Source organism: Manis javanica, chromosome 4, assembly GCF_040802235.1.
Source record: "Manis javanica isolate MJ-LG chromosome 4, MJ_LKY, whole genome shotgun sequence".
Taxonomy (NCBI): Eukaryota; Metazoa; Chordata; class Mammalia; order Pholidota; family Manidae; genus Manis; species Manis javanica.
In genome coordinates this window covers 42,695,558-42,721,641 of record NC_133159.1, presented here as the reverse complement: position 1 = coordinate 42,721,641, position 26,084 = coordinate 42,695,558, and the positions used below count along the sequence as shown (strand labels likewise).

The 26,084-nt window shown below is 40.1% G+C and overlaps 2 protein-coding genes across 13 annotated transcripts in view; both read left to right on the top strand.

Annotated features, from left to right (window-relative positions):
• LRP8 (LDL receptor related protein 8) overlaps positions 1–1,819 on the top strand; it is a 75,249-nt gene extending 73,430 nt beyond the window's left edge. For all 11 annotated transcript variants that reach the window (XM_073233951.1, XM_073233952.1, XM_073233954.1 and 8 more), the window contains one exon: positions 315–1,819. In XM_073233951.1, the coding sequence (XP_073090052.1) occupies positions 315–353 (39 nt within the window). In that variant the 3' untranslated portion in view covers positions 354–1,819. The remainder of the gene's footprint in view (positions 1–314) is intronic.
• A 7,318-nt stretch (positions 1,820–9,137) lies between these two features.
• On the top strand, positions 9,138–17,782 carry MAGOH (mago homolog, exon junction complex subunit). 2 transcript variants are annotated; one of them, XM_017667655.3, is made up of 6 exons: positions 9,183–9,338; positions 11,178–11,363; positions 11,502–11,560; positions 12,791–12,901; positions 16,355–16,437; positions 17,542–17,782. In XM_017667655.3, the coding sequence occupies exons 3-6, from the start codon at positions 11,546–11,548 to the stop codon at positions 17,639–17,641; spliced, it is 309 nt and encodes a 102-aa protein (XP_017523144.1). In that variant the 5' UTR covers positions 9,183–9,338; positions 11,178–11,363; positions 11,502–11,545; the 3' UTR covers positions 17,642–17,782. The 2 variants fall into 2 exon arrangements, with proteins under 2 accessions (XP_017523143.1, XP_017523144.1); XM_017667654.3 differs by lacking the exon at positions 11,178–11,363 and having other exon boundaries at positions 9,138–9,338.
• Positions 17,783–26,084: the final 8,302 nt, after the last annotated feature.

Below are 26,084 nucleotides of genomic sequence, written 5' to 3'. Positions count from 1 at the left end.
TAGCTCTCTGTAGCCCTCCTTTAGAGAGAGGCAGAACAGAATGATGGAAAAAGCTACAGCTCTGTTTTCACACAGATCTGGGGTCAAATTTTAGTTCACCCACTTGCTCTGTGATCCTGGATAAATGTTGCTTAAGCTTATTGAGTCTCACTTTTCTCTTCTGTAAAAGAAATAGGACAAATCTGTCTCTTGGGGATAGTTGGAAGATTATGTGAGCTAATGCCTGCAAATTAATAGAATGTCTGGTATCGTGTGGGTATTCAATAAATAACTCCTGCGGGTCTAATGATCATTTCTTTGCTCTGTCTCCCCAGCGAGTGGCATTAAGCCTTGAAGACGATGGACTGCCTTGAGGATGGGACCACTCCCTTCGTGCCTCATGGAGTTCAGTCCCATGCACTACACTCTCTGGATGGAAGGGTTTCTGGATATGGGTCTGTGTGAGTGTGTGTGTGCGTGTGTGTGTGTAATTTTTTTTTTAATTTATGTTGCAGAGGGGTAACCACAAAGTTATGATGAACTGCAAACATCCAAAGGATGTGAGAGTTTTTATATGTATAATGTTTTATACACTTTTTACCTGGTTGCACTATCCATGAGGAATTCATGGAATGGCTACTGCTGAGTGACTAACATGATGTACGTAACCAAACAGGGCCGATAGTACAGTAGCTTACTCATCATTTTAAAACTATATTTACAGAGGATATTTGATTTTGGGGGGATTTTTTAGGTTTTGGAGTTTGGGGGTTTTTTTTGTAAATAAAATGATTATGCTTTGTGGCTATCCATCAACATAAGTAAAAAAAAGAAAAACACTTCAACTCCCTCCCTCATTTAGGTTATTTATTAACATATTTCAAAAATAAGATTAGTTCTATAAATAATTTAGAAACATGAGAGTATTTATTTTTGGTATGATTGGCCCACCACACGGACTCCGTACATTTATGTTTATGTGTGTGTGTGTATATGTGAAAGAGAGAAAAATCTGTAGAGAAGAGGTATACCTATGGCCGTTGTTCAGATGCATAAAGATAAGTTTATTTTAAAACAGTCCACAAGAGGGGTATCTAATTTTCAGAAAGCCTTTGGAAATTTGGCTCCAAAAACAGATGCCATGGTTTTTACAAGCATGTAGTGGAAAAGGCAGATCTTTTCCACCTCTGGCTACTCCTAGGATCCCAATCGGTCAGGAAAAGGCTTTTGGTTGGCACACAGCTTCTGTGACTCCCACCTGGGCTTTCTCTTCTGTGGCTGAGGCCTGTGTACAGGCTGTAAACAGTGCCAGAAGTTCTTGTGAGTTCAGGTGAGAACATGCCTGAAGCTCGGCTACTCCTTGTTTGAAAGTTTATCATTTCGAGTAACTTCATTTTCCTTCAGGACACTTGGGTTGAATTCATTAAGTTTCCTCTGAAGCACCCTGATGGTGCCATTCTTACTTACAGAGAGCTAAGTGGAGATGGTTCTAGAACAGCCCAAGTTTACTCCAGGGACTGGCTCAGGCGGTGAATCTCTGAGATATGCTATAGATGAGGATAAGGATGGTAGAATAAGTTTTGTTACAGCTCTATTTCTCCCTTCCCCTTACTCTCTACCACTTCCTTTAGGTGGGGAAAGCATTCAAAGTAATACATAGGTTTGTTACCATCATGTGTCCATATAGATGAAACTAAATTGTGGCTTAAGTCAGAAAAACTGGCCAAATGTAAGGTCCCATTTGAGGGGGAAATGGCATACACAATATTAAAGTATGTTGGATATATATGTTCACACAGGGATTTGGTTTACTGCTTTGTAAATAAAAGGAAAAACTGTGGGTTTATGTATAGATTTTTTTTTTTCATTATGGACATCTTCTTTGCCTTTCCTGAGCTTTGGGGGAGGCAGAGAGAAGTGTTCTTTTCTCTTTGTGGGGATCTACCATCGGAAACATCATCCTACAGTCCCAGAAGGAATTAAGTCCCTGACGGCTCTCTGATCCAAGGTGTTGTCTTTTCTTAATTTAACTCTGCTGTTCTGCCACTTTACTCCCACTGGACAACCAGGGACAAGATGTGACAATGAAGTGTTTGGCTTAAGTAGAAGCAGAGGACTTATATCTAACCTTTAACATACCTGAAAGTTGATACATTTAAGCAAATTCCTCCTTGCTACTCTTTGGCTGCCCCACACTCAGTGAAGCTTGGGTGTCTCACCAGCTTTATACCCTTTGAATTTCCAGGCAGACATTCTGCATTTCTCTGCATTTCTATCACTCTGTTCCTAGGACCTTTTTCTACATCACTCATGGTCTTCTAACTTCTAAGAAAAGAACTGTGTTCTGGAGCCTGGGCACTATGCTTTGCATAAACAAGCAATTTCCTCATGATAGGCATGTGTTGATAGTCCTGAAACATTGAGAGGGTACATTGACTTAGAATGACCAATACTGAACAGAATTTTAAATACAGGTGACATACTCCTATGGAGTTTAATCACTTACTACTGTTTTTTCAGGAGTCGAAAATAAAATTATTTTTGACTGGAGGAAAATGATGAAAGTGAAAAACATTGTAATTTACATAAAACCACTTTATCATAAAAGAATGTTTTTCTGTAACTGCCTCCAAAGAAACAATTTCCTGGGGAAGTAAGTAACTAACTCATAGCTTCTAAGCTTTCAGTCAGATCCTGGCCCTTGCAGAAAAAAATAATGAATGGGGATCAGGATGATTCAACCTGAGATCTCAAAATGATAATGACATCCATTCTTGGAGACATCCATGTTTCCTTAACACGCTACAACTGCAGTTTGAAAGAAGCAGCTATGTAGCAACCTACAAAAACCAAATTGGGTGATGCTCACATGTTGGATGGCAATAAAAAGATGAAATCTGAGGAGCCTGGTCCATCCTTCCCCTATTCTTGGAGGCATTTTGAGGCGTAGTTGCATTTCTCTTGCCTTTTTGCCCCTGTGCCATCATATGTCTACAGCCAATAATGAGCTGTAGAGTTATTGGACTACAAAGCTGGAAGGGAGCTTGGAGATGCCAGGAGGACAGAAGATTTAACAGACGTTTCTTTCTTAATTTAAGTGAAACTGGTCCCGGTCCTTTTCCTCCCTTTCCTTCTCCAGGAGACTACTGTGGGCTGCCTGAACACTGTACTGGACCTGCTACCTATTTTATGGTCTCTTTCCAGTGGAATTACGAAGCCACTGGCAGAAATGGCCTTCCAGAAACAGGGAAAACTAAAATTTTATTTATTTACTCGTGATAGCATGCATATTTATAAAACAGATTGAGGTAACCTATAACCTCAGAATGGGATTGGAATTAAATTTGCGGCAGTAAGTACAATCACTCTCCAATTCTCTCTCTGTGATTGCAATATATTCATTCACTGAAACCATTTGCTAAGTACCAGCTAAGTGCCAGGCACTGCAAATGTGCAAGTCAAGCAAAGGTTTTCTGTCCTCTAGGAGCTCGCAAGAGCAGTAGAGGAAGACATGGGAAAAAAAGAGGAATAAATTCTTTTCAGAGTACTGTTAGGGCACAAAGGAGAGAGAGTTCATTTCTACCAAAGGAAGTGAGGAATGGAGTCAAGAAAGGCATTATAGGAAAAGTGACCTTAAGCTAAGTCCTAAATACTAAGTAGGGGTGTCCAGGCTGCTTCAGGTAGAAGAGACACTGGGCTAAGACATGCGGCATCTAATTCATTCTAATGAGCAAAAGGCTTAAAGGGGACTTAGCAAAAGAATGAGACTGGATGGAAAGACAGGTTCAATGTAAGCACTTTATAGAATACTATTTCATTTCTGATTCAATTAAGCAAACATTTCTTGGTCATTTATGTGTACATGGCACCAAGTGTATCACGGAAAATTCCTCCAGATGTGTTTGCAGACACAACAGTCTTCAGCCTCAAGCTTTCAGTGACCAAAGGGAAATGTGACTGCTTTTCCTGTATTTGAGTCAAAGTCTTATGATATGGTCAATGAAAACTAATGTAAGAGCAGTGGGATTTTCACAGAACCCTTCCCTGTTGTCAAAAGCCTCTGAGATTTTCTCAACGAGAAAGAAAACTGGGACATGAAGTCTGCAGAGGGGACTTCCAAGCACTGCCCAGCCAAGCACTGGTGAGAATGGAGAGAGGGCACAGGAACCAGAGCCCCCCACCCCCTAATGCCAGCCATACACGCATCATTTCATGGAATATAGATAAGACGTTTCAGAGTAAATAACTTCCCTTCTGATCAATGCATGAAGATAAGAGTATCAGAGTCCTCACACTGGATTTTTAGGGTATTGGGGATTTTCAGAATATGGAGAACTTAGAGGTAGAGGAATTACAGCTTCAAATTTTCAGTTAATAGAAGAAATTAGGAAGCTCTATTCATTCAAACTATGCACCATGTGCATAGTCAAGAATCAGCAGAAACCCTCTGCATTTACAAACACTTTGTGCTATAAAAAGTAATTCTAAAAAGCCACCTGTATATGTGTATAAATATATATATTTAAAGACATGAAGGTTTTGATACTTTTTTACAAAGCTACAAGAGAAAACAAATATCTGTACAAACTATGTGTTTTAAAATAGCATTTTGTTCTATACAAACGGAGTGAAATACTGGTTTGCAAACTCCATCACATTGTGCCCAAGTGAATTTTCCTTGTTTGTCCTCCCCCCACACCCTCAAATTACTGTATTTGATGTAACAGGCATGTTAGAATGTTGGGTCTCACTGACCGTTTCTGCTCTTTTTGTCTTGTCATTCTGAGTTCCTTTAGCTTCTCTACTCCATGCCCTTTGCTGTTTTCTCTTCCAGAGTCAAAGGGTGGTGTGCTGCATCTCATTAGCTGTACTGACATCATCTTGGTGAATTAAAAACCAAATGTGGACATTTGTAAAATCAGTGCACTGTTTCTAGAGAGAGATTAAATTCATTTTTAAAATCTGGAAGTATTTTATTGTGATGCTTTAATGAGGGGGGGAGTGAACAATCATTGATTAAGTCCCTAATGTGTACCCAGTACCCTCCATAAATTATCTTAGTCTTCATCAACAATCCTGTGAGATAAATACTATCAATATTATTTTCACTTTATAGATGAGGAAACGGGTGAAGAAGTGCTCAAAGTCATGCAATTATGTTTAGTGTCCCCGAAGTACATGTAGCATTCATGTACCTACCTGTGGCATTCTCTGTCCACTTAGGGCCTGCTCCTCTGGAAAGCCTTGTCTGTTCTCTCAGACTCAGACCTAGCTCATAGGGGAAGATACTTATATGCTTCCACAACAAATTTTGCCTACTTGTATCCCAATACTTCTGCCCTGCTCCTCACTCTCATGCTACTGAGGTGGTTTTTACCAAGGTCACCCAGACCCTCCTTGATTATAAATCTTATAAATACTTTCAGTTTTTATCTTCCTTGACCTAGAGGCAATATTTAATACAGTTGGCTCTCCTCTCTTGAAATGTACTTATTTTGGTTTACAAGACACAGACAGGGACCATGGATGTAGTCAGAGTACAGTGAGGGCCTCTGGAAAAAGACCCCTACCAAAACTCCGTATTAAACAATTAAGCAAAGACAGAGTCACATTAATTCTCTAAAGTAAAACATCAAACTAGGAATATAAGCATTCTTCAGTGAAGATTAGTTAAAACTAAAAGCCAGGAGTAACTTAGCCTGGAATGTTTGAACATCCCCCAGATAAGAAAATATCTCAGCATATCCCATGTCTTGTTTGTCTCAATTAAATGAGGCTATTCTAAAATTTACTTTAGCCTGCTAAAAGGCCCAGTTTATCTTTAACTTTACCCAAATGCTGCTTTTCCTCCTCCAGCCCCTAATCAAGTAATATATAACCTGGGCAATTAATATAGCAGGCAGGCCCAGCTGTAAACAACATAGTGAAGGGCAGGAAGGATTCCATCTTAAAGATAAGACTTTTTTTACACCCAAGAAGTTAAGATTCTTAACTTTCTATTTAACAAACACAATAACTCAGTCCACATTGGGAGCAAGACAAACAGCCTTGACTGATATACTCCCAAACCAAAAAACTGCTATTCTGAGACATAATCAAAGCAGTAAATTTCTTGCGTTAACTCTGCAAAATAGTCTGGAAAACTGATAAGAAACTTACTGTCTCTTCAAAGATAAACATGTAGAGACTATTTGGTGAATCTGCATCCCTAGCTCTTTGTCTCTCAACAGCCTGTAAATCTCCTAGACAGCACACCGCTATGGACTCTCTCTATTCTCTCACTGTATCTCTAAATAAAAGCCCGTCCCTGGCTCTCCTACCTTGACTGTTTGCTAAGTTCATTCATCGACTCCGCAGACAAGAACCCCGGCATCAACACCATACTCCCGGTTTTCCCCTACTTTTCTGACCACATCTTAATCTGTTTGCTCACTCCTTAAATTATGGTATTCTATCTCAAATCCATCCACTTTTATATCTCCTTTGCCACTATCCCAATATAGGTCACCATCATCTTAGATTATCGCTATCATAACTACTTAGTGATGTTAACTGTTATTAGCAACTACTTATCTGGATTTCATACTTCTCATCTTTACATCTCCAATCCAGTCTACAACACTGCAGCCAGGGGATCTTTCGAGAATGCTAACTGGTCATATCGTCACCACCCCCATCCACTTCACTGCTTTAAGCCTTTCATCTGTTTCCCTTGCATTAAAATCGAATACACTTGAGTTTTAGTCCAAACTTCTTAATATGGCTTGTGAGAGCCCTCATGATTTGGCTTCTGCCCCTTCTCTAACCTCATTACTAAATTCCCAATTTCATTCTTACTACAGTTCTGGTCCCTCTGTCTGGAACATTTCCTTTGCAAAGACTTTCCTAAACCCCTAGACTGGATTAGGAGCCAGCCCATGTGCTTCCATAGTACTCTGTGCTCTCCCTATTTGTGACCTTCATTATCCCTACATTATAATTGCTTGTACACTCCTTGCCTCCTCTCCAAGCTCTATAAAGGTCTGTCTTGCTTGCCAGTATATTTCTAGCACATGACATAAATAACATGCTCAGTAAATTATGCTGAATTCAGGTGTATCTGATACACAGACTGCTCTCAGCTGTAGCATGTTGCCCCAAACCTGGATCACTTTACTGCCTGATTGAGTTGGGTGTCTTTTAAGTTTTTCAGTGCTTGTGTTGTCATCACACTGCAGATGTCCAGATTCACTTAACATTTTTTTACTTTCTCTCTTAGAAAATAACCTCGCCTGAATTACCCAATGTCTCTATATACATACAATCACCTCAAAATTGTTGTGAGGATTCAAAGAACAAGCACTTGTAAATGGGCTCAGCCTAGGGGCTGATATTTATTAGGTGTTAACATTTGGTGGTTCCCTTCTTTTTTTATATACAATTTCGTTACCATCCGTATCCATTTTTTTTTTAAAATAAAAATGCCTTATGGTCTTGTGGGGAAGTTGGGGTTCCTATGGCCAGGATCCTCACTGAACTTAAACCACCTGATGATGTAACTGGCCTATTGCTGGGCTACCGCTTCCACACCTTTAGGCACTGAGTTATTATTGCACTGTATAAAGGGCTCGACCCATTGCTCTGGGCAGAGGCAGAGACACTAGTGCTGGATCTGCCGCCTGAGAACAAGCAGGGTAATAAACCCTTTCACCCGAAAGAGCGTTTTGCGGTCAATTTCTTTGGTCACACTGAATCTATAGCGAACTTGCCCGGGCTGAAGCCCATTGGCAAGACCGGTCTTATAGCAATTTAGAGTTTACAAAATATTTTACGTTTCCCAAGACATTGTTTCTTATCTTTACAACAGTTCTGCCAGGCGTATAACATTAACATGCTCATTTTAAAGATAAACCTGAGGTCCATAAATTCAATCAGTTCGTCTTCCATCACAGTCAATCCCTGTCACACAAGGGATTATTTTAACAAGTCTCTAGTGATTTTTTTCCCTCCCATCACATGTACTCTATACTCTACTACCAATGCTTGTTTCGGGAGAAAAGAAGTAATGGCAGGACTGGGAGTGAGAATCAGAGACCAATGGCCTCAATAGAGAATAATAGTTGCCAGGCTCCAAGAATGATGCCATTCCAGGACCCATCTCTAGACCCCAATTTCAGTCCCCCCTCTGGCTGGAACTTAGGTGAGCTAAAGCAGTCTCCCAATAATTAGAACTTTGATTGCTCTTTGCCCACTCGAGGAGGAAACGTTTTCCACAGCCAGCATCCCTTCACAGAGGTCAACCACTTCGGTGTGAAAAGACAAGAGCTTCTTAGGCAGTAATCCTCAGCCCTGACTCACCTGTGGAACTTTAGAAAAAATACCAATGCCCAGGTGCAAGGTTCACCACGAGAGTTTGATTAACTGGTTTGGAGTGCGGTCGAGGCATCAGCTTTTTTTAGATCCTCCTAGGTGATTGTATTGGGCAACCAGGGCTGAGAATCACTGCTGGGTAAGCAATGCATAGATGACTGGCGAGTGGAGGATCAGATATTCAACCTCTACTCACAGCATCTACAATAGAGACCAGTGAGGTAGAAAGGAAAAGGTAAAAAATAAAAGGTGGAAAGAGATAAAATGAGGGAGCAGTGCAGGCGAGTTAGTTCCAGGGAAATGGCCATCTCCACGATGGTTTCAGGGAAAGGGTCGCTGAGACGGTTTTCTTGAATTGGTCTTTAAACAGCAAAGCTCAGGAGGAGCCAACCTAGGACACATGCACTATCGTGCGCTGTGTTCTGTGGAGTCAGGTCATTTAACATAACATAAAACCCCGTTTTACTGTTGAGACCTAGGAGAGCTTTTTGTCCGACTCTCACAAGTCGGGTGATTTTAAAAGGTTGAGCCTGGAGGGACGGCGAGACTCGGGTGTTGTGCCTGAGGTCTTGAAAAGCGGTTGCCAGAACCCCTGCGGGAACCCAAATTAAGCCCCCCCGGGCGGCTTTTGGGGTCGAGCCCAGGCGAACTCCGCGCAGCGAGCCTCCGCCGGTTTCTTCCCTGGGGCTGAGAGGGCGGTGCTGCACGGCCCCCGCCCGGGCAGAAAGAGATTTGTTTCCGCCGGGGGCGGGGCACTCTGGCCCCCACTTCCGGGCAGGGGAGGGCAGGGGCTACTTCGCTCCGGGCTACGGCGTTACCTTGACGTAGCTTCCGCGCGCCGCAGTAAACGTCAGTGTCGCGCGCATGCAGCCTTGGTACGGTTTGCTATTGGAATTTGTTCTCGGTTGCCTGGTTAGGAACCATGGAGAGTGATTTTTATTTGCGTTACTACGTTGGTCACAAGGGCAAGTTCGGCCACGAGTTTCTGGAGTTTGAGTTCCGACCCGACGGTAAGAACTGCCTCCCGTCCCCCGGGAGCAAGGGCTGGGCCTGGGGTCGGGCGGTGGGGAGGCCGGGAGGCCTGGATGTGCGAGGAACTAGAAAAGGACTGACACCGTGTGGCGCGGATTGGAAGGGAACGTTTTTGTGTCTGCCCCACTGATCCTTTCTGTCCATGTGCACGTTCTGTGGTTTAGTGACATTTTTGGCCAGAATGCTTCATTCAGCACACACTGATTGAGCGCCAACTTTGCGCCAGGCTCTGTTCCACAGTCTGGGATACAGGAGTGAACGATAGGCAAGTTTCCACTTTCATGGAATTTGTGTTCTAGTGTTGAAAGAGAGATCATAAACAAAAAAGATTCCAGATAGTGATGAGTAGTCAGAAAATAAAACAAAATGACGAACATTGCCGGTGGGCTGCTTTTAGATAGGGTGGCCATTGGATTGCTCTCTGAGGAGTTGTTATTTGAATTGAGCCCTGATGGACAAAAGGAGCCAACCTTGTGAAGCTCAGGAAAAAGCGTTGTAGACAGGGACTAACAAGTGTCAAGGCCATAGAGCAGGAATGAGCTAGACGTGTTTCCCGTGGCCAGTGTGGCTGAAAAGTAAGCTCTGGGGAGAATAGTAGATGATGTCGGATAAGTAAGTAGGCAGGGGTCACACTATGTAGGTCTTTCTAGGCCAGAATAAAGAGTTTGGGTTTTAAGTGCAGCAGAAAGCCATTGGGAAGTTTTAAGCAGAGAGGAGATGTGATCTGTTCTTGAAAAAGTATTCTAATTATTGAGTGCAGAATGGGCAAGAGTGGAAAATCGGGCTACTTATTAGGAGATGATTACAATTGTCAAGACAGAAGTGATGCTGATTGGGAATAGGGTAATAATAAAAGAGGAGAGAAGGGTGAAGATAGTGTTGGAGGCAGAACCAATAGGACTTTGCTGATTGGTAGGATTTGGGGAGGGAGCACTGTAGTGAAGAAAAAGGAACCAAAGATGAAAACTCCCACTAAATGATGAATTTGACAAGCTTCAACTGTGAGGAGATAGATCTGTAAACAGTGACAAGACAGTGTATTGGGTGCTGTGACAGAAAGAAACAGAGGGATTCTGGGAGCAGAAAAAAAGGCACCTAATCTAGCCTCAAGGTCAGAGAAGGCTTCCTACATAAATGAGTTGGGGAGGAGGGTTGGAGGATTTGAGTTGATAAGGCAGATGAGAGTCAAGAAGGCATTTTGGACAGCATTAAAGGCAAAGAGGCCGAAAACCAAAAAAGTGCATGAGATGTTTCCTGCAGAAACCAAATAGTTTAATGCAGCTGTGTGAGAGAGGGGTGGAAAGGCAGACAGGGACTCAGCTTGGCAGTGCGGCGTGTTGAGGAAGTTGGTTATATCATGGAGGCAGTGGGAAGCCATTGTCAGTACCCACATATTAGAGTAGCCTAATAAGACAAATCTGCTACTACATCACATTGTCTGCTGTGTGGAGAATGAACTGAATGGAGACCTGTGGCATAGATGGTACAGTGAGGCCTCAATTAATTTGACTCTTTTTACATCTGGACCTTCTATTCTACATGAGAAAAATCATCTTCTTTATTTCCCTTTATCTTTTCCTTCATATCCACCATTTACCAAGATTAGCCTGTCAGATGCACATATACACAAAAGAGCTTTCTATACCAAATATGTTCAATAATAAAACCACAACTTTTCCATTTTAGGAATAGATCAGAGTGTTGCAGGGTCACATTATGTAAACAGCATTTTACAGTTTCAAAATACTTTTGCAACTCATATGAGCTTCAGGAGGCTTGTGCACAGGTAAGTTACCCATTACTATCCCTGTTTTCAGCTGAAGACATTAACCTGCAGAGATATGGTTTGCCAGTCACAAAAGAGTCTGCCTGTGTTCTTTTATCGCACCTGAGCTGCCTTTTGCAAGAACCGTAATTCAATGTCAGCTGTATTTTTGGCTGTGAGGCTATTTGATAGCCTAAAGTGAAGAATTGAAACGACTACTCCTATTGAAGCACCAAAGGTATAAAAAAAATTAATCTTAGACACTTTGAAGGGAAAGTTAGGATACACTTTAAGCAACAGTGATTAGTCTTGATAAACTAATGATGCTTTATTCATGTTTTTATTATACACTGAATTTGCTTTTTGCCTCCCACAGGGAAATTGAGATATGCCAACAACAGCAATTACAAAAACGATGTCATGATCAGAAAAGAGGTAATGAGCCTTCTGAGAGCTTTCAGCCACTACAGTTTAGCTTTCTGTCTTGTTTTTGTTCTTTCTGGGAATAGCATTGAAAGATAAAGAATAGGAAGGTATAGACATGTATCTAAACAGCTTCTAAAGTGTTTCTCAAATCCTTTAGTTTATATTTTCATTCACAGTGCTGAATTGATTACTGATAATCATTTGAAGTCTTGAAAATCTTGGTTTGAACCCTGAATCCGCTACTTACTAGCCATGTGACCTTGGGCAAATTCCCTGGTTGAACTGCTAAGTCTCAATTTCTCCATCTGTGTAAACAGAAATAGTGAAACCTATCCCAAATTTCCTGTGTGTGTGTATAAAATTAAATGTTATACTTCAGTATTTGATATATTCCCTGGCAGATCATCCTCAATAGAATTTGCATTTGAATGGGGAAAGGGAGCATGGGAAAGCAGTTAACATCACTGAGTGCATGTTCGGTGGCAGGCATGTTACTAGGTATTTTACATACGTAATCTTATTTAACCCTGATTGTAACCCTTTGTTATGGGTGTTATTATATGCCCTTTACAGATAAGATAATGAAGGCCCAGATATTAATTATGGAGTTTGTTCAAATTCACCCCAGCTGGTAAGAGATAGACAGGAATTCAAACTTAATGCCTGCCTCTGTCAAGTCCATGTGCTTCATTTTGGTGTGATTTCTACCACCCCATTAAGGCTTCACCAAGGTTACTCTAGCCTTCTAACTACTTTGTCTCATTTGAAAATGTCTTAGCAGTCAAATTGTTTTTATACTATTATATTTAACTAGCAGTCAGTTTTATGCTTACCCACTCATCAGCATCCTCACACTTTTTTAACATGGACTAATATGCAAAATGTATTTTAAAAGACATGTCTCCGCTCTTCAGAATCATGTCCTCTAGTTAAGAAAAACCAGGATTACTCAAAGATCTTTTGTTTTGAGTTTAGATATGAGTTGGGTATGTAGGCAAAGAGAAGGTCTGAGTGAACAGGAGGTGCCAAGAAGTAAAAAGAAGTAGATGGTGGGTTGAGATGTAATCACTGGATACTTCTGACCCTGCCCTCTTCCTCAGCATGCTGAGGCCAAGCCTAAATGTCTCCCCACCTACAAAGGTGCCAGGAAAAGTTTTCAGGAGCAGTCTTTTATCAATATCTGACTCAGAACAATGCTTTGGGATACAACTTAAATTCTGTTTTTTAACTTGCTTTCAGGCATATGTACATAAAAGTGTGATGGAGGAACTGAAGAGAATAATTGATGACAGTGAAATTACCAAAGAAGATGATGCTTTGTGGCCTCCTCCTGACCGAGTGGGCCGGCAGGTGAGTGGTTTGGCAACACTCCTTTACTGTAGGCATCTTACAAATGAGATGAGGTTTACTGCTGTGCATGTGACAGCAAATCCACTTGTATGTTTGTGTGTGTGTGTTATGGAGCCATACACAAAGTAGACTGCCAGCACCTTGGTCTGAGGAAGCAGTAATCCCACAGGGAGGAACAGAGAACAGGTGATGGGGCTGAACCTAGAGCCCAGCCCTGAATTTCTTCATGGAACAGTCCCCTTCCTCCCCTCAGAGTTTTGCTGCCCACCTCACTGAGTAACTAATATGGACCAAGCATTGTGAGGATACAAAGATAAACAGAACATAGTTATTTCAATAATCAAATGGAAGGAAGATCATGCAAATAACTAAGTATATGTTTTAAATCCATGTTTTATATATTTATTCTGAAGACTGTTGTAAAAATTTTTAAAGCCACCGTCATATTTGACTAAACAGGAAAGATTTCATGTCAACTGCTCCTTCCTAATCCAGACTTTTTATTTCCTTGCTTCTCCTCTTGCTCTATACAGCCCGTTTTCTATCCTGAAGCCCGACTAATCTTTTCAAATGCAAACTTTGGTCTATTCCACTGATTTTAAACTCTGTAATGTCTCCCCACTGCATTTAAAATAAGATCCAAACTCCTACCTTATCTTCTACCATTCTGACAATGTCTCCACCATATTCAAGACTCAACACTGGCCTTATTTCTGTTCCTTAGACACATCTAAGTTATTCTCAGGTTAGGATCTTTGCATATGCTGCATACTGCCTGGAATATTCTATCCAAGACATCTTTTTTATTGCAGTCTTCAAATGTCACTTCCTCAGTGATATCTTGCTTGTCCATCCAATCTAAAATGCCTGTCCCCATCATTTTTCTAAAAACATAAAGATTTTTTTTTCATAGCTTTTATCATTGGCTGAAATTGTCTTGTTTGTACTCCTTTATGTATCCCTTTCCCCCTCCAGTACAATAGACCACAGTGTATATGCAGGCTCCTACAGTACAAAGATTTTACCTATTTTTTTCATTGCGATATTTCTAATGACTAAAGTAGTACCAGTGTATAGTAAAAGCTCAAGAATAATTATATTTATTAAGTTAATATGAAAACCCATATAAGCTAATTCCTAGTTAACCTGTTGGGCCAACTGTTAAGGAAAAGTGAAAATAAAATCCTATCCTCAGTACTTACGAAAGCTAACTTCTTAATTTATGTCCACAGGATCTCAGTAATATGATATATATGTATTTTGCTTTACCATTGATAAGATTTTTCAGCTCCATTAACTCATTCAGCTATCACAACAGTCCTGTGAAGTGGGCAGGATATACTCCTATGTACTAGCAACAACCTATTAGGTGGTGTAGATAGAAACAAAATCCCACTCATAATAGCAGCAAAAGCTATGACGAACTTGGGAGTAAATTTAACAAGATGGATAAAACTTAGGAGAAAGGACTTTAGAGAAAGGCCATAAAAAAGTGTATCATCTTTGTGGATGGAAAGACTCATTATATTGATTTTCATCAAAATAATTTATAAATTAATTCCAATTCAAATCAAATTACAACAGGATTTTTCCTAGAACCTGATAGCATTGAATTCGTGGAAGATCATAGGAGTAAGAATAGCCAAGACAATTTTGGGGATTTCTTGTAAAGTCCTTTGTACTGTGGTTCAGCCTCACTGAAACAGTGGAACAGAGAGCTCAGAAACAAACCCATGCATATATGGGACTTGGAACAATGTATGGTGGAAGTAGACTTTCAAATTAAAAGGAAAAAAGGATGAATTGTTTAACAAATTGTACCAGGACTATTGGCAATATATTCATGGAATATTTTAAAGTTAGAGCATTTATAGAAATAAAGCAAGATTGTAGAAAATAGAAGAAAATGTAAACTATCTTTTATAATTCCTAGGTAGAGAAGTTTTTTAAACTCAAGGGAAAAGATTGGTAAATTAGACTTCCCTAAATTTAAAACCTCTATTTAGGTAAACACATCAAAATAAAGCTGAAAGATAAGCCACACACTACAGGAAGATACTGGCAAAACATAGAAATGGGTTTATGTTAAGAATATATAAAGAACTATAAATTAATAATAAAAAGATAACCCAGTGGCAGAATGTGTAAAGGTTATGAATAGACAGTTTATGAAACTGGAAAATCAAGTGGCCAATATATGTGAAAGTATTAACAGTTTGATTGAAAAACAAAAATTAGGATAGTAATAAGATACCATTTCAGACCCATTAGAATGGCCAAAATAAAGGGCACTAAGTTTTAAAAAGGCTGTGAAAAGGGGTATCATACATACCGGTGGGAATAATACTGGGACACCCATTTCAGGGAGAAGTTTGGTAATATCTGGCAGAGTTGAAAATACTAATAAGAGCCAGCTTCTAGGAATTTTCCTAGAGACATTTTCATATATATACAGGAAGATAAATGGAAGAATATTCTTGCCACATCATTTATAGTAACAAAAATTAGGAACATAAGTCTGCTTCAATAGGGGAATGAATGGAATATTCTAAAGCATTAAAACTAATGAACTATTTGACATACAATGTTGAATAAAAAAAGAAGAGATACAGTATGATCATTATGTAAAAATTAAAAAACACGAGTGGAAAGAATATATCTCAACTTCTGGGGATACAGGAAGGAAAATGGAATGGGAGGTGGACCTAGACTTTGTAGTGTTTTATTTCTTTAAAAAAAAATCTGACACAAGTTGTACAAAATTAACATTTTCAAATCTGGGGTTGAGAATATTGGTCTCGTGGTTTACTTTCTGTTCTAGTTCTTTTCATAATTGAAAGACTATAAATCAAAAAGAAATAGAAAAAAAGAAGAAAGAAGTCGGGCTCACTAGATTGTAAATTCCACAATGGTAGAGATCTTTGATTCTGCTGATCTTTTCTGAGCCCCAAAAACAATAGGTGGTACACAATATCAAACCACCCTTCCCCCAAGATATTTTTAAGATTTATATTATAGTACTTGTATCCCTATTTAGAAATTATGAGACCCAAGGGCATACAGCTAGTAAGTGACAAGGTATGGAATTCTTTGTTGTCTCCTGTTACCCAGAAAGGTTAGATTCTTGTATTTGTAAAACAAACTTACACATGTTAACGCCTCATTATTAATAATGAAAACTCATACAAAGCACTATGTAAATTCTTCCAAATTCCAGAAATAGTGGAGCCCGGCAAACACAATTGCCTCTACTAGTATGAGTTACTCAAGAGCTAAACCAGTATTTAATCCTTTCTCTTTGTTTCTGGTACCCAGTACAGGTTAGTGCTGAGTGAACTTGTCTGGCTTATGAAGCCATCTGTAGTAGAGTTTATGTGAGTTGGCCTATGATGAATCCTTCTGTGTGGTTGATGAAAAATCCAGTTCAGCTTAACTTTCTTTTAATGTTTTTAGGAGCTTGAAATTGTCATTGGAGATGAACACATTTCTTTCACAACATCAAAAATTGGTTCTCTTATTGATGTTAATCAATCCAAGTAAGTGTTCATGATGCTCATATCCAGATGTGTCTGTTTTGGAGCAGGTTAATATGAAACAGTTAATCAAATTGGGACTATGACAATAAGATCTGGTACAAATGAAAGACAGAAGGGATCAGCTTTGCCCCCTTCTTTAGAGAGAGACTCCAAAATATTTTTTAGGGCTTGCTCTTAATGCTTTTAATGTTTTATTCAGTGACTACTAATAAGAGTTTATCAATGACAAACATACACACAGAGTAATGCCATAGGAGAAGCCAAAGTGGGTAAGAATCTGGCTAGAAAAAGGAAATACAACAAAAGAAGTGCTTGAGATAAACTATAGCATCACTGAGTCTAACACCTTCCACAGTGTTGGCCAGTTAGACTAAATACATACCTGACTTCGGTGAAACTTTAAATTATTTAGAATATAAATTTAAAAATTCGTGTCAAGAGGGTAAGTTATAAAGTTGACATGAATCTATATGCTACAAAGAGTCCTTAGAATTTGGCGACTTCTTTGGCTCTGGTGTTTTGAGGATTTGGGATTCAAAATGGCTCACCTTTAGTACCCGTTGGGCATAACTCCTCCTTAGGACAGTCTCCCTGCTGTTGGCCAGTTACGCCACAGTAATTTTCAGCCTCTTGGTCCAGCTCAATACTACTACTTTAAAAAAAGTTTTCCTAAATCCAAACATAATACATGCTCATTGTAGAAAATACAGGAAATGTAGGAAAGTAGAAGTAAATTTATTAGATGATCTTTAATATCCTGAAGTATTTATCTTTTTTCCTTGTATTAAAAAATATTTAGTTTATTAAAGGCACAAAAAAATATGACCGAGGTCAACAATCTGTTATTTTATTATTTTTTTCATTTAATGTAAGTATTTCCCTATTTTAAAAAAACCTTAACATTTTAAGTGACCTCATAATATTTTATTTTAATATACAGCATGTAGCTTTTTCCTTTTTGGAAGCTTGATTATTTTCAGAGTTTTAATTCTGTAAGTACCTTTATGAGGAATATCTTGGTATGTAAGTAATCTGGGTAATTAAATATTATTTTCTTTCAGTTTTCCTCAGCTTTTTAAACATATTTTTCCTCTTGTATCATAGGGATCCAGAAGGCTTACGAGTATTTTATTATCTTGTCCAGGACCTGAAGTGTTTGGTGTTCAGTCTTATTGGATTACACTTCAAGATTAAGCCAATCTAGATTGAATATTGGTGTGGACACAGGGGGGTGGAAGTAGTTGTTTTTAATTACCATTATTAGGAAATTTTTGTGTATATCAGGGCAGTATTTTTTTTATAAACTGAAAATGATTGTCTTTAATAAATATGTAACAAAATGCAATTTTTATTATAAAGATCTGAATATGTGGATTCTTCTCAATTACTTTTTCAAACACTAACATCCTATTAAAGTATTGCCCAAAAAATCTAATCAACTCTAGACATAACTACCAATTTACAGGAAATAATAGAGAAACATGTTAAAAAGTACAGTGGAAATCCAATCAGCAATATCCAGAGGGAACTCCAGAGGGATCTGGTTTCTTCAATTAATAAATTGTAAAGGTAAAATAGAGATGGAGTGGGAACCTATAGATTAAAGGTGATTTAAGAGACACATAATACAATGTTTGGACCCTATTTGGATCATGATTCAAGAATGTAAAATTGACATCATTAAGGAAATTTGAACACTGGATATTTGATGTTATTGAAGTACAGTTGACCCTTGAAGAAAAGGTTTAAACTGCACAAGTCCACTTAAACATGGATTTTTTTTCGAAAAATATTGGCAAAAAGTTTAGACGTTTGTGACAATTTGAAGAAAAATTTAAGAGTACAGTGTATGAGAGGGATTGGATTAAAGATGGCAGCATGAGAGGTGAGACAGATCTCCTTCTAAAACCAATATAATATGAAAATATAATTAATACAACTAATCCTGAAAGAGCAACAGGAAAGAGGGCTGCACCAGTCTGCATACACCTGGAGAAAAGAGCAGACCTCACGGAATAGGGTAATGTACCAAAGCTGTGACCCTGCAGGACCCAAGCTCTTCTCCCACCCCAGCTCACTGGCGGGAGGAAGAGAAACAGAGCAGGGAGGGGGTGCAGGCCTGGGACTGCTGAACACCTAGCCCTGGAGATCTGCTCTGGGAGCGTGAACCTACATTGCGTGGTGCTCTGGTGATTAGTGGGGTTGGAAAGATAAGGCAGAATACCTGGAGGGGGAGATTCCAGCTACTTATGGAAAACAATTCATATCTGGCTGATCTGGGCTGGCAGTCTGAGAGACTAACAGCACGAGGGCTGCTAAAGGGGCAACGATTGCACAGAGCTTACTGCTCAGGAGGAAGGATGGGTAGACAAAATAGTCCAGGTGCACTCTGCCCAGCAGGTTGGGAACGTAAATGATCTTCAGGCACTCCATACCTCTGGCCAGCTACACAGCTCCAAGGCCTCCCACCATGATACATAGCCTGCTGTGTCTTCCTCCTGGCTAGGCTGCACCTGGCTCTCAAACCAGCAGCTCCTGCCCTGGCGTCAGGCAAGCCAGAGGGAAGCCCCACCTACGGCAGCTACAAACAAAGCATAGAGGCTTACATCTCTGTGGTCCGCCCACTGGTTCTGGCAGTGGAGACAGGCTTAGCAGCCATGAAATGAAACAGCACCACACCCCTGCGACCCCAAACATTGCTTCAGAGGCTGAGCAGCTACAGAGAGTAGAGTTCTAGGCACTAGAGGGCACTGCATAACAAACATGAAATGTCAGAGGAACCTGGTTCAAAGCAAAATCTCAACACCAGGGAAAGGACCAAGTGAGACTGAGTTAATAAATCTTCCTGAAAGAGATTTCAAAATAGAAATCATAAACATGCTCATGGAAGTACAGAAAAATATTCAAGAACTCATAATGAATTTAGGACAGAGATCCAATAGTTGAAGAGCACAATGGAGGGTATTAAAAGCATATTAGATATGGTGGAGACAATAAATGAAATAGAAGCTAGAGAAGAGGAATACAAAAAAGCTGAAGCACAGAGAAAAAAGGATCTCTAGGAATGAAAGAATATTGAGAGAACTATGTGGCCAGTCCAAACAGAACAATCTTCGCATTATGGGGGTACCAGAAGAAAAAGAGAAAAAGGAATAGAAAGTGTCATTGAGGAGGTAATTGCTGAAAACTTCCCCAATCTGGGGAAGGAGATAGTCTCTCAGGCCATGAAGGTACACAGATCTCCAACACAAGGGACCCAAGGAGAACAACACCAAGACATATAATAATTAAAATGGCAAAGATCAAGGATAGGACAGACTATTTAAAGCAGCCAGAGAAAGAAATAAGATCACATACAAAGGAAAACCCATCAGGCTATCTGACTTCTCAACAGAAACCTTACAGCCCAGAAGGGAGTGGCATGATGTATTTAATGCACTGAAGCAGAAGGGCCTCAAACCAAGAAGACTTTATCCAGCAAGATTATCATTTAAATTTGAAGGGGGATTAAACAATTTCCAGATAAGCAAAAGCTGAGAGAATTTAGCTCCCACAAACCATCTCTATAGTGTATTTTGGAGGGACTGCTATAGATGGAAGTGCTCCTAAGGTTAAATAGCTGTCAGCAGAGGTAATAAAAAGGGGTAGACAAAGCGTACAGAATATGATACCTAATGTATAAAGAATGGAGGAGGAAAAAGGGGGAAAAAAGAACCTTTAGATTGTATTTATAATAGCATACTAAGTGAGTTAAGTTAGGCTCTTAGATAGTAAGGAAGTTACCCTTGAACCTTTGGTAACCATGAATTTAAAGTCTGCCATGGCAATAAGTACACACCTATTGATAATCACCCTAAATGTAAATGCTCTGAATGCACCAATCAAAAGACATAGTCACTGAATGGATAAAAAAACAAGACCCGACTATATGCTGCCTACAAGAGACTCACTTCAAACCCAAAGGCATACACAGACTAAAGGGATGGAAAAAAATATTTCATGCAACTACTAGGGAGAAAAAAGCAGGTGTTGCAGTACTTGTATCAGACAAAATAGACTTTAAAACAAAGTCACAAGAAACAAAGACGGACATTACATAATGATAAAGGGGTCAATCTAGCAAGAGGATATAACCAATATAAATATCTATGCATGCAACACAGGAGCACCTACATATGACAAACAAATGCTAAGAATTAAAAGGGGAAATGGAATGCAATGCATTCATTCTAGGAGACTTCAACACTCCACTCACTCCAAAGGACAGATCCACCAGACAGAAAATAAGTAAGGAGACAGAGGCACTGAACAACACATTAGAACAGATGGACCTAACCAACATCTACAGAACTCTCCACCCAAAAGCAGCAGAATACACATTCTTCTCAAGTGCACATGGAATATTTTCAAGAGTAAATTATATTCTAGGCCACATAAAGAGCTTTGATAAATTCAAAAAGGTTGAAACTGTACCAACCAGCTTCTCAGACCACAAAGGTGTGAAACTAGAAATAAATTACGCAAAAAAACAAAAAACAAAAAAGCCTACAAACACATGGAGGCTTAACAATATGCTCCTAAATAACCAATGAATCCATGACCAAATAAAAACAGAGAACAAGCAATATATGGAGACAAATGACAACAATAATTCAACACCACAAAATCTGTGGGATGCAGCAAAGGTGGTGCCAAGAGGAAAGCATACTGCAATACAGGCCTACCTCAGAAGAACAATCCGATATGAACAGTCTAAACTCGCAATCAACAAAACTAGAAAAAGAAGAACAAATGAGGCCCAAAGTCAGTAGAAGGAGGGATATAATAAAGATTAGAGCAGAAATAAATAAAATCAAGAAGACTAAAACAATAGAAAGAATCAATGAAAGCAGGAGCTAGTTCTTCGAGAAAATCAAATAGATAAACCCTTAGCCAGACTTACCAAGAAAAAAAGAGAGTCTACACACATAAACAGAATCAGAAAAGAGAAAGGAGAAGTCACTAAAGGACACCACAGAAATACAAGGAATTATTAGAGAATACTATGAAAAAATATATGCTAAAAAACTGGATAACCTAGAAGAAGTGGACAACTTTCTAGAAAAATACAACCTTCCAAGACTGACCCAGGAAGAAACAGAAACTCTAGACAGACCAATTACCAGCAATGAAATTGAAGTGGCAATCAAAAAACTACCCAAGAATAAAACCCCCAGACCAGATGGATTCAATGCTGAATTTTATCAGACATTTAGATAAGACATAATACCCATTCTCCTTAAAATTTTCCAAAAAATAGGAGAGGAGGGAATACTCCAAAACTCATTCTATGAGGCCAGCATCACTCTAGTCCAAAACAAGGGAAAGACACCACAAAAAAAGAAAACTACAAACCAATATCCCTGATGAACATAGATGCAAAAATACTCAACAAAATATTAGCAAAACAAATTCAAAACTACATCAAGAGGATCATACACCATGATCAAGTGGAATTCATCTCAGGGATGCAAGGATGGTACAACATCCGAAAATCCATCAACATCGTCCACCACATCAACAAAAAGGACAAAAACCACATGATCATCTCCATAGATGCTGAAAAAGCATTTGACAAAATTCAACATCCATTCATGATAAAAACTCTCAGCAAAATGGGTATAGAGGGCAAGTACCTCAACATAATATAGGCCATATATGATAAACCCACAGCCAACATCATACTGAACAGCGAGAAGATCAAAGCTTTTCCCCTAAGATCAGGAACAAAACAAGGATGGCCACTCATCCGGCTTTTATTCAACATAGTACTGGAGGTCCTAGCCATGGCAATCAGACAAAACAAAGAAATAAAAGGCATTCAGATTTGTAAGGAAGAAGTCAAATTGTCACTGTTTGCAGATGACATAATATTGTACATAAAAATCCCTTAAGAATCCACTCCAGACAGAGGATCACGGGAAGATGGCAGTGTGAGTAGTTCAGAGGAAATCTCCTCTCCAAAACATATATATTTATGAAAATACAATAAATACAACTATTCCTAAAAGAGACACCAGTGGATGCAGTACAACAGCCAGGATACATCTACATCTGCAAGAACTCAACTTCACACGAAGGGGGTAAGATACAAGCTGCGGCCAGGCGGGATGCAAATGCTCCCCCACCCCAGAACCCGGCGGGAAGAAAGGAGTCGGAACAGGGAGGGAGTGAAAGCCCAGGACTGCTAAACAATCAGCTCTAGAAATCCACACCTGGAATGCAGACACAAGATGCATGGGGTGCTGAATATTAGAGAAACGGAAAAGCAAAACCTGTGGGCAGGTCCCCACAACTGGCGCCCCTGAGACAAAAGAAAAGCGAGTGCTTTCTGCAAGTCTTAAAGAGACAGGGACCCCATAGCTGGACAAAGTTGTCCTGGCACACACAGCCAGTAGCTGGGAATCCCGGGGAAACTTAGGTGCCCTAAACCCGGGGGAGGCAGTGCAGCTCTGAAGCCCCTCACAGCACTAAGCAGCCTGCCAGTCGTTCCTCCAACTGGCATGGACCCCAACACACTGGCCCAGTAGGGATAGTGGCAGCGTGTGCCAGGGACAGCAGCGCCGGAAGGGACCGGGAGCAGATCTGTGCACCAGCAGTGCCAGATGGGACCAGGAGAGGCTTGTGTGAGCCCGCAGCAGCGCGACCGAACAGCCTGGGCGCGGCTCGTGTGCACAGGCAGCAGTGAAGCCAGAGGAGCCCAGTAGAGGCCCGCGCAGGAGAGCCCCACGCACACCTGCAGTGGAGCCAGAGGGAGCACGCGTGCTCCCAGCAGCTGACTGGAATCCCAGCCCAACGCACAGCCTTCCGGGCCAGACCCAAAGGCCGCTGCTGCCACACAGCTGCCTGGCAGGGGTGCTGCTAGCAGAGAGGAGTGCACCTGGTGTGCCTGCAACTCCCCACAGGGCTCCGTGCTGCTCTGACAGAGACCCCGCCCACAGCAGCTTAGGGGACTAACCTGGTGGCTGCTCCAGGAGTGCGGGTAACCGACACAGGCAGCGGAGAAGGGCAAGGTATCCAGCAAGCAGGAAAGGACTTTCTTCTCCCAACTGACACACCCGCAACCTGCCTACAGCCACTGCAATCACCATGAAAGGGCAAAAAAAGTTAGTCCAGTCCAAGATAGTTCAAACAACACCTGAGAAAGGATCTGCAGAGGCAGACCTAACCAGTCTCTCTGAAAAAGAATTCAAAATAAAAATCATAAACATGCTGACAGAGCTGCAGAGAAATATGCAAGAGCTAAGGGATGAAGTCCGGAGGGAGATTACAGACATCTGGAGGGAGATTAGAGAAGTGAAACAAACTCTGGAAGGATTTATAAGCAGAATGGATAAGATGCAAGAGGCCATTGATGGAATAGAAACCAGAGAACAGGAACGCATAGATGCTGACACAGAGAGAGATAGAAGGATCTCCAGGAATGAAACAATATTAAGAGAACTGTGTGACCAATCCAAAAGAAACAATATCTGCATTATAGAGGTACCAGAGGAAGAAGAGAGAGAGAAAAAGGGATAGAAAGTGTCTTTGAAGAAATAATTGCTGAGAACTTCCCCAAACTGGGGGAGGAAATAGTTGCTCAGACTACAGAGGCCCACAGAACACCCAAGAGACGGGACCCAAAGAGGACAACACCAAGACACATAATAATTAAAATGGCAAACATCACGGACAGGGACAGAGTATTAAAGGCAGCGAGAGACAGTAAAAAGGTCACCTATAAAGGAAAACCCATCAGGCTATCATCAGACTTCTCAACAGAAACCTTACAGGCCAGAAGAGAATGGCATGATATATTTAATGCAATGAAACAGAAGGGCCTTGAACCAAGGATACTGTATCCAGCATGATTATCATTTAAATATGAAGGAGGGACTAAACAATTCCCAGACAAGCAAAAGTTGAGGGAATTTGCCTCCCACAAACCACCTCCACAGGGTATCTTAGAGGGACTGCTCTAGATGGGAGCACTCCTAAAAAGAGCACAGAACAAAACACCCAACATATGAAGAATGGGGGAGGAGGAAAAAGAAGGGAAAGAAATAATCATCCAACTGTGTTTATAACAGCTCAATAAGCAAGTTAAGTCAGACAGTAAGATAGTAAACAAGCGAACCTTGAACCTTTGGTAACCACGAATCTAAAGCCTGCAATGGCAATAAGTACATATCTTTCAATAGTCACCCTAAATGTAAATGGCCTGAATGCACCAATAAAAAGACACACAGTAATAGAATGGATAAAAAAGCAAGACCCATCTATATGCTGCTTACAAAAGACTCAACTCAAACCCAAAGACATGCACAGATTAAAAGTCAAGGGATGGAGAAAGATATTTCATGCAAACAACAGAGAGAAAAAAGCAGGTATTGCAATACCAGTATCAGACAAAATAGACTTCAAAATAAAGAAAGTAACAAGAGATAAAGAAGGACATTACATAATGATAAAGGGCTCAGTCCAACAAGAGGATATAACCATTATAAATATATATGCACCCAATACAGGAGCACCAACATATGTGAAACAAATACTAACAGAATTAAAGGAGGAAATAGAATGCAATGCATTCATTCTGGGAGACTTCAACACACCACTCACTCCAAAGGACAGATCCACCAGACAGAAAATAAGTAAGGACACAGAGGCACTGAACAACACACTAGAACAGATGGACCTAATAGACATCTATAGAACTCCACACCCAAAAGCAACAGGATACACATTCTTCTCAAGTGCACATGGAACATTCTCCAGAATAGACCACATACTAGATCACAAAAAAAGCCTCAGTAAATTCCAAAAGATTGAAATCCTACCATCGAACTTTTCAGACCACAAAGGTATAAAACTAGAAATAAATTGTACAAAGAAAGCAAAAAGGCTCACAAACACATGGAGGCTTAACAACATGCTCCTAAATAATCAATCAACAACCAAATTAAAATGGAGATGCAGCAATATATGGAAACAAATGACAACAACAACACAAAGCCCCAACTTCTGTGAGACGCAGCAAAAGCAGTCTTAAGAGGAAAGTATATAGCAATCCAGGCATATTTAAAGAAGGAAGAACAATCCCAAATGAATAGTCTAATATCACAATTATCGAAATTGGAAAAAGAAGAACAAATGAGGCCTAAGTTCAGCAGACAGAGGGACATAATAAAGATCAGAGAACAAATAAATAAAATTGAGAAGAATAAAACAACAGAAAAAATCAATGAAACCAAGAGCTGGTTCTTCAAGAAAATAAACAAAATAGATAAACCTCCAGCCAGACTTATTAAAAGAAAAAGAGAGTCAACACACATCAACAGAATCCGAAACGAGAAAGGAAAAATCACGACGGACCCCACAGAAATATGAAGAATTATTAGAGAATACTATGAAACCCTATATGCTAACAGCTCGAAAACCTAGGAGAAATGGACAACTTCCAAGAAAAATACAACCTTCCAAGACTGACCTAGAAAGAAACAGAAAATCTAAACAGACCAATTACCAGCAATGAAATTGAATTGGTAATCAAAAACTATCCAAGAACAAAACCCCCAGGCCAGATGGATTTACCTCAGAATTTTATCAGACATACAGAGAAGACA

Excerpts from the sequence above, each read along its gene's own strand:
- MAGOH (XM_017667654.3), top strand. The coding sequence starts at position 9,251 with ATGGAGAGTGATTTTTATTTGCGTTACTACGTTGGTCACAAGGGCAAG. Across the intron at positions 11,561-12,790 it reads ATGTCATGATCAGAAAAGAG|GCATATGTACATAAAAGTGT; the intron begins GTAATGAGCCTT and ends ACTTGCTTTCAG. Across the intron at positions 16,438-17,541 it reads ATTGATGTTAATCAATCCAA|GGATCCAGAAGGCTTACGAG; the intron begins GTAAGTGTTCAT and ends CTTGTATCATAG.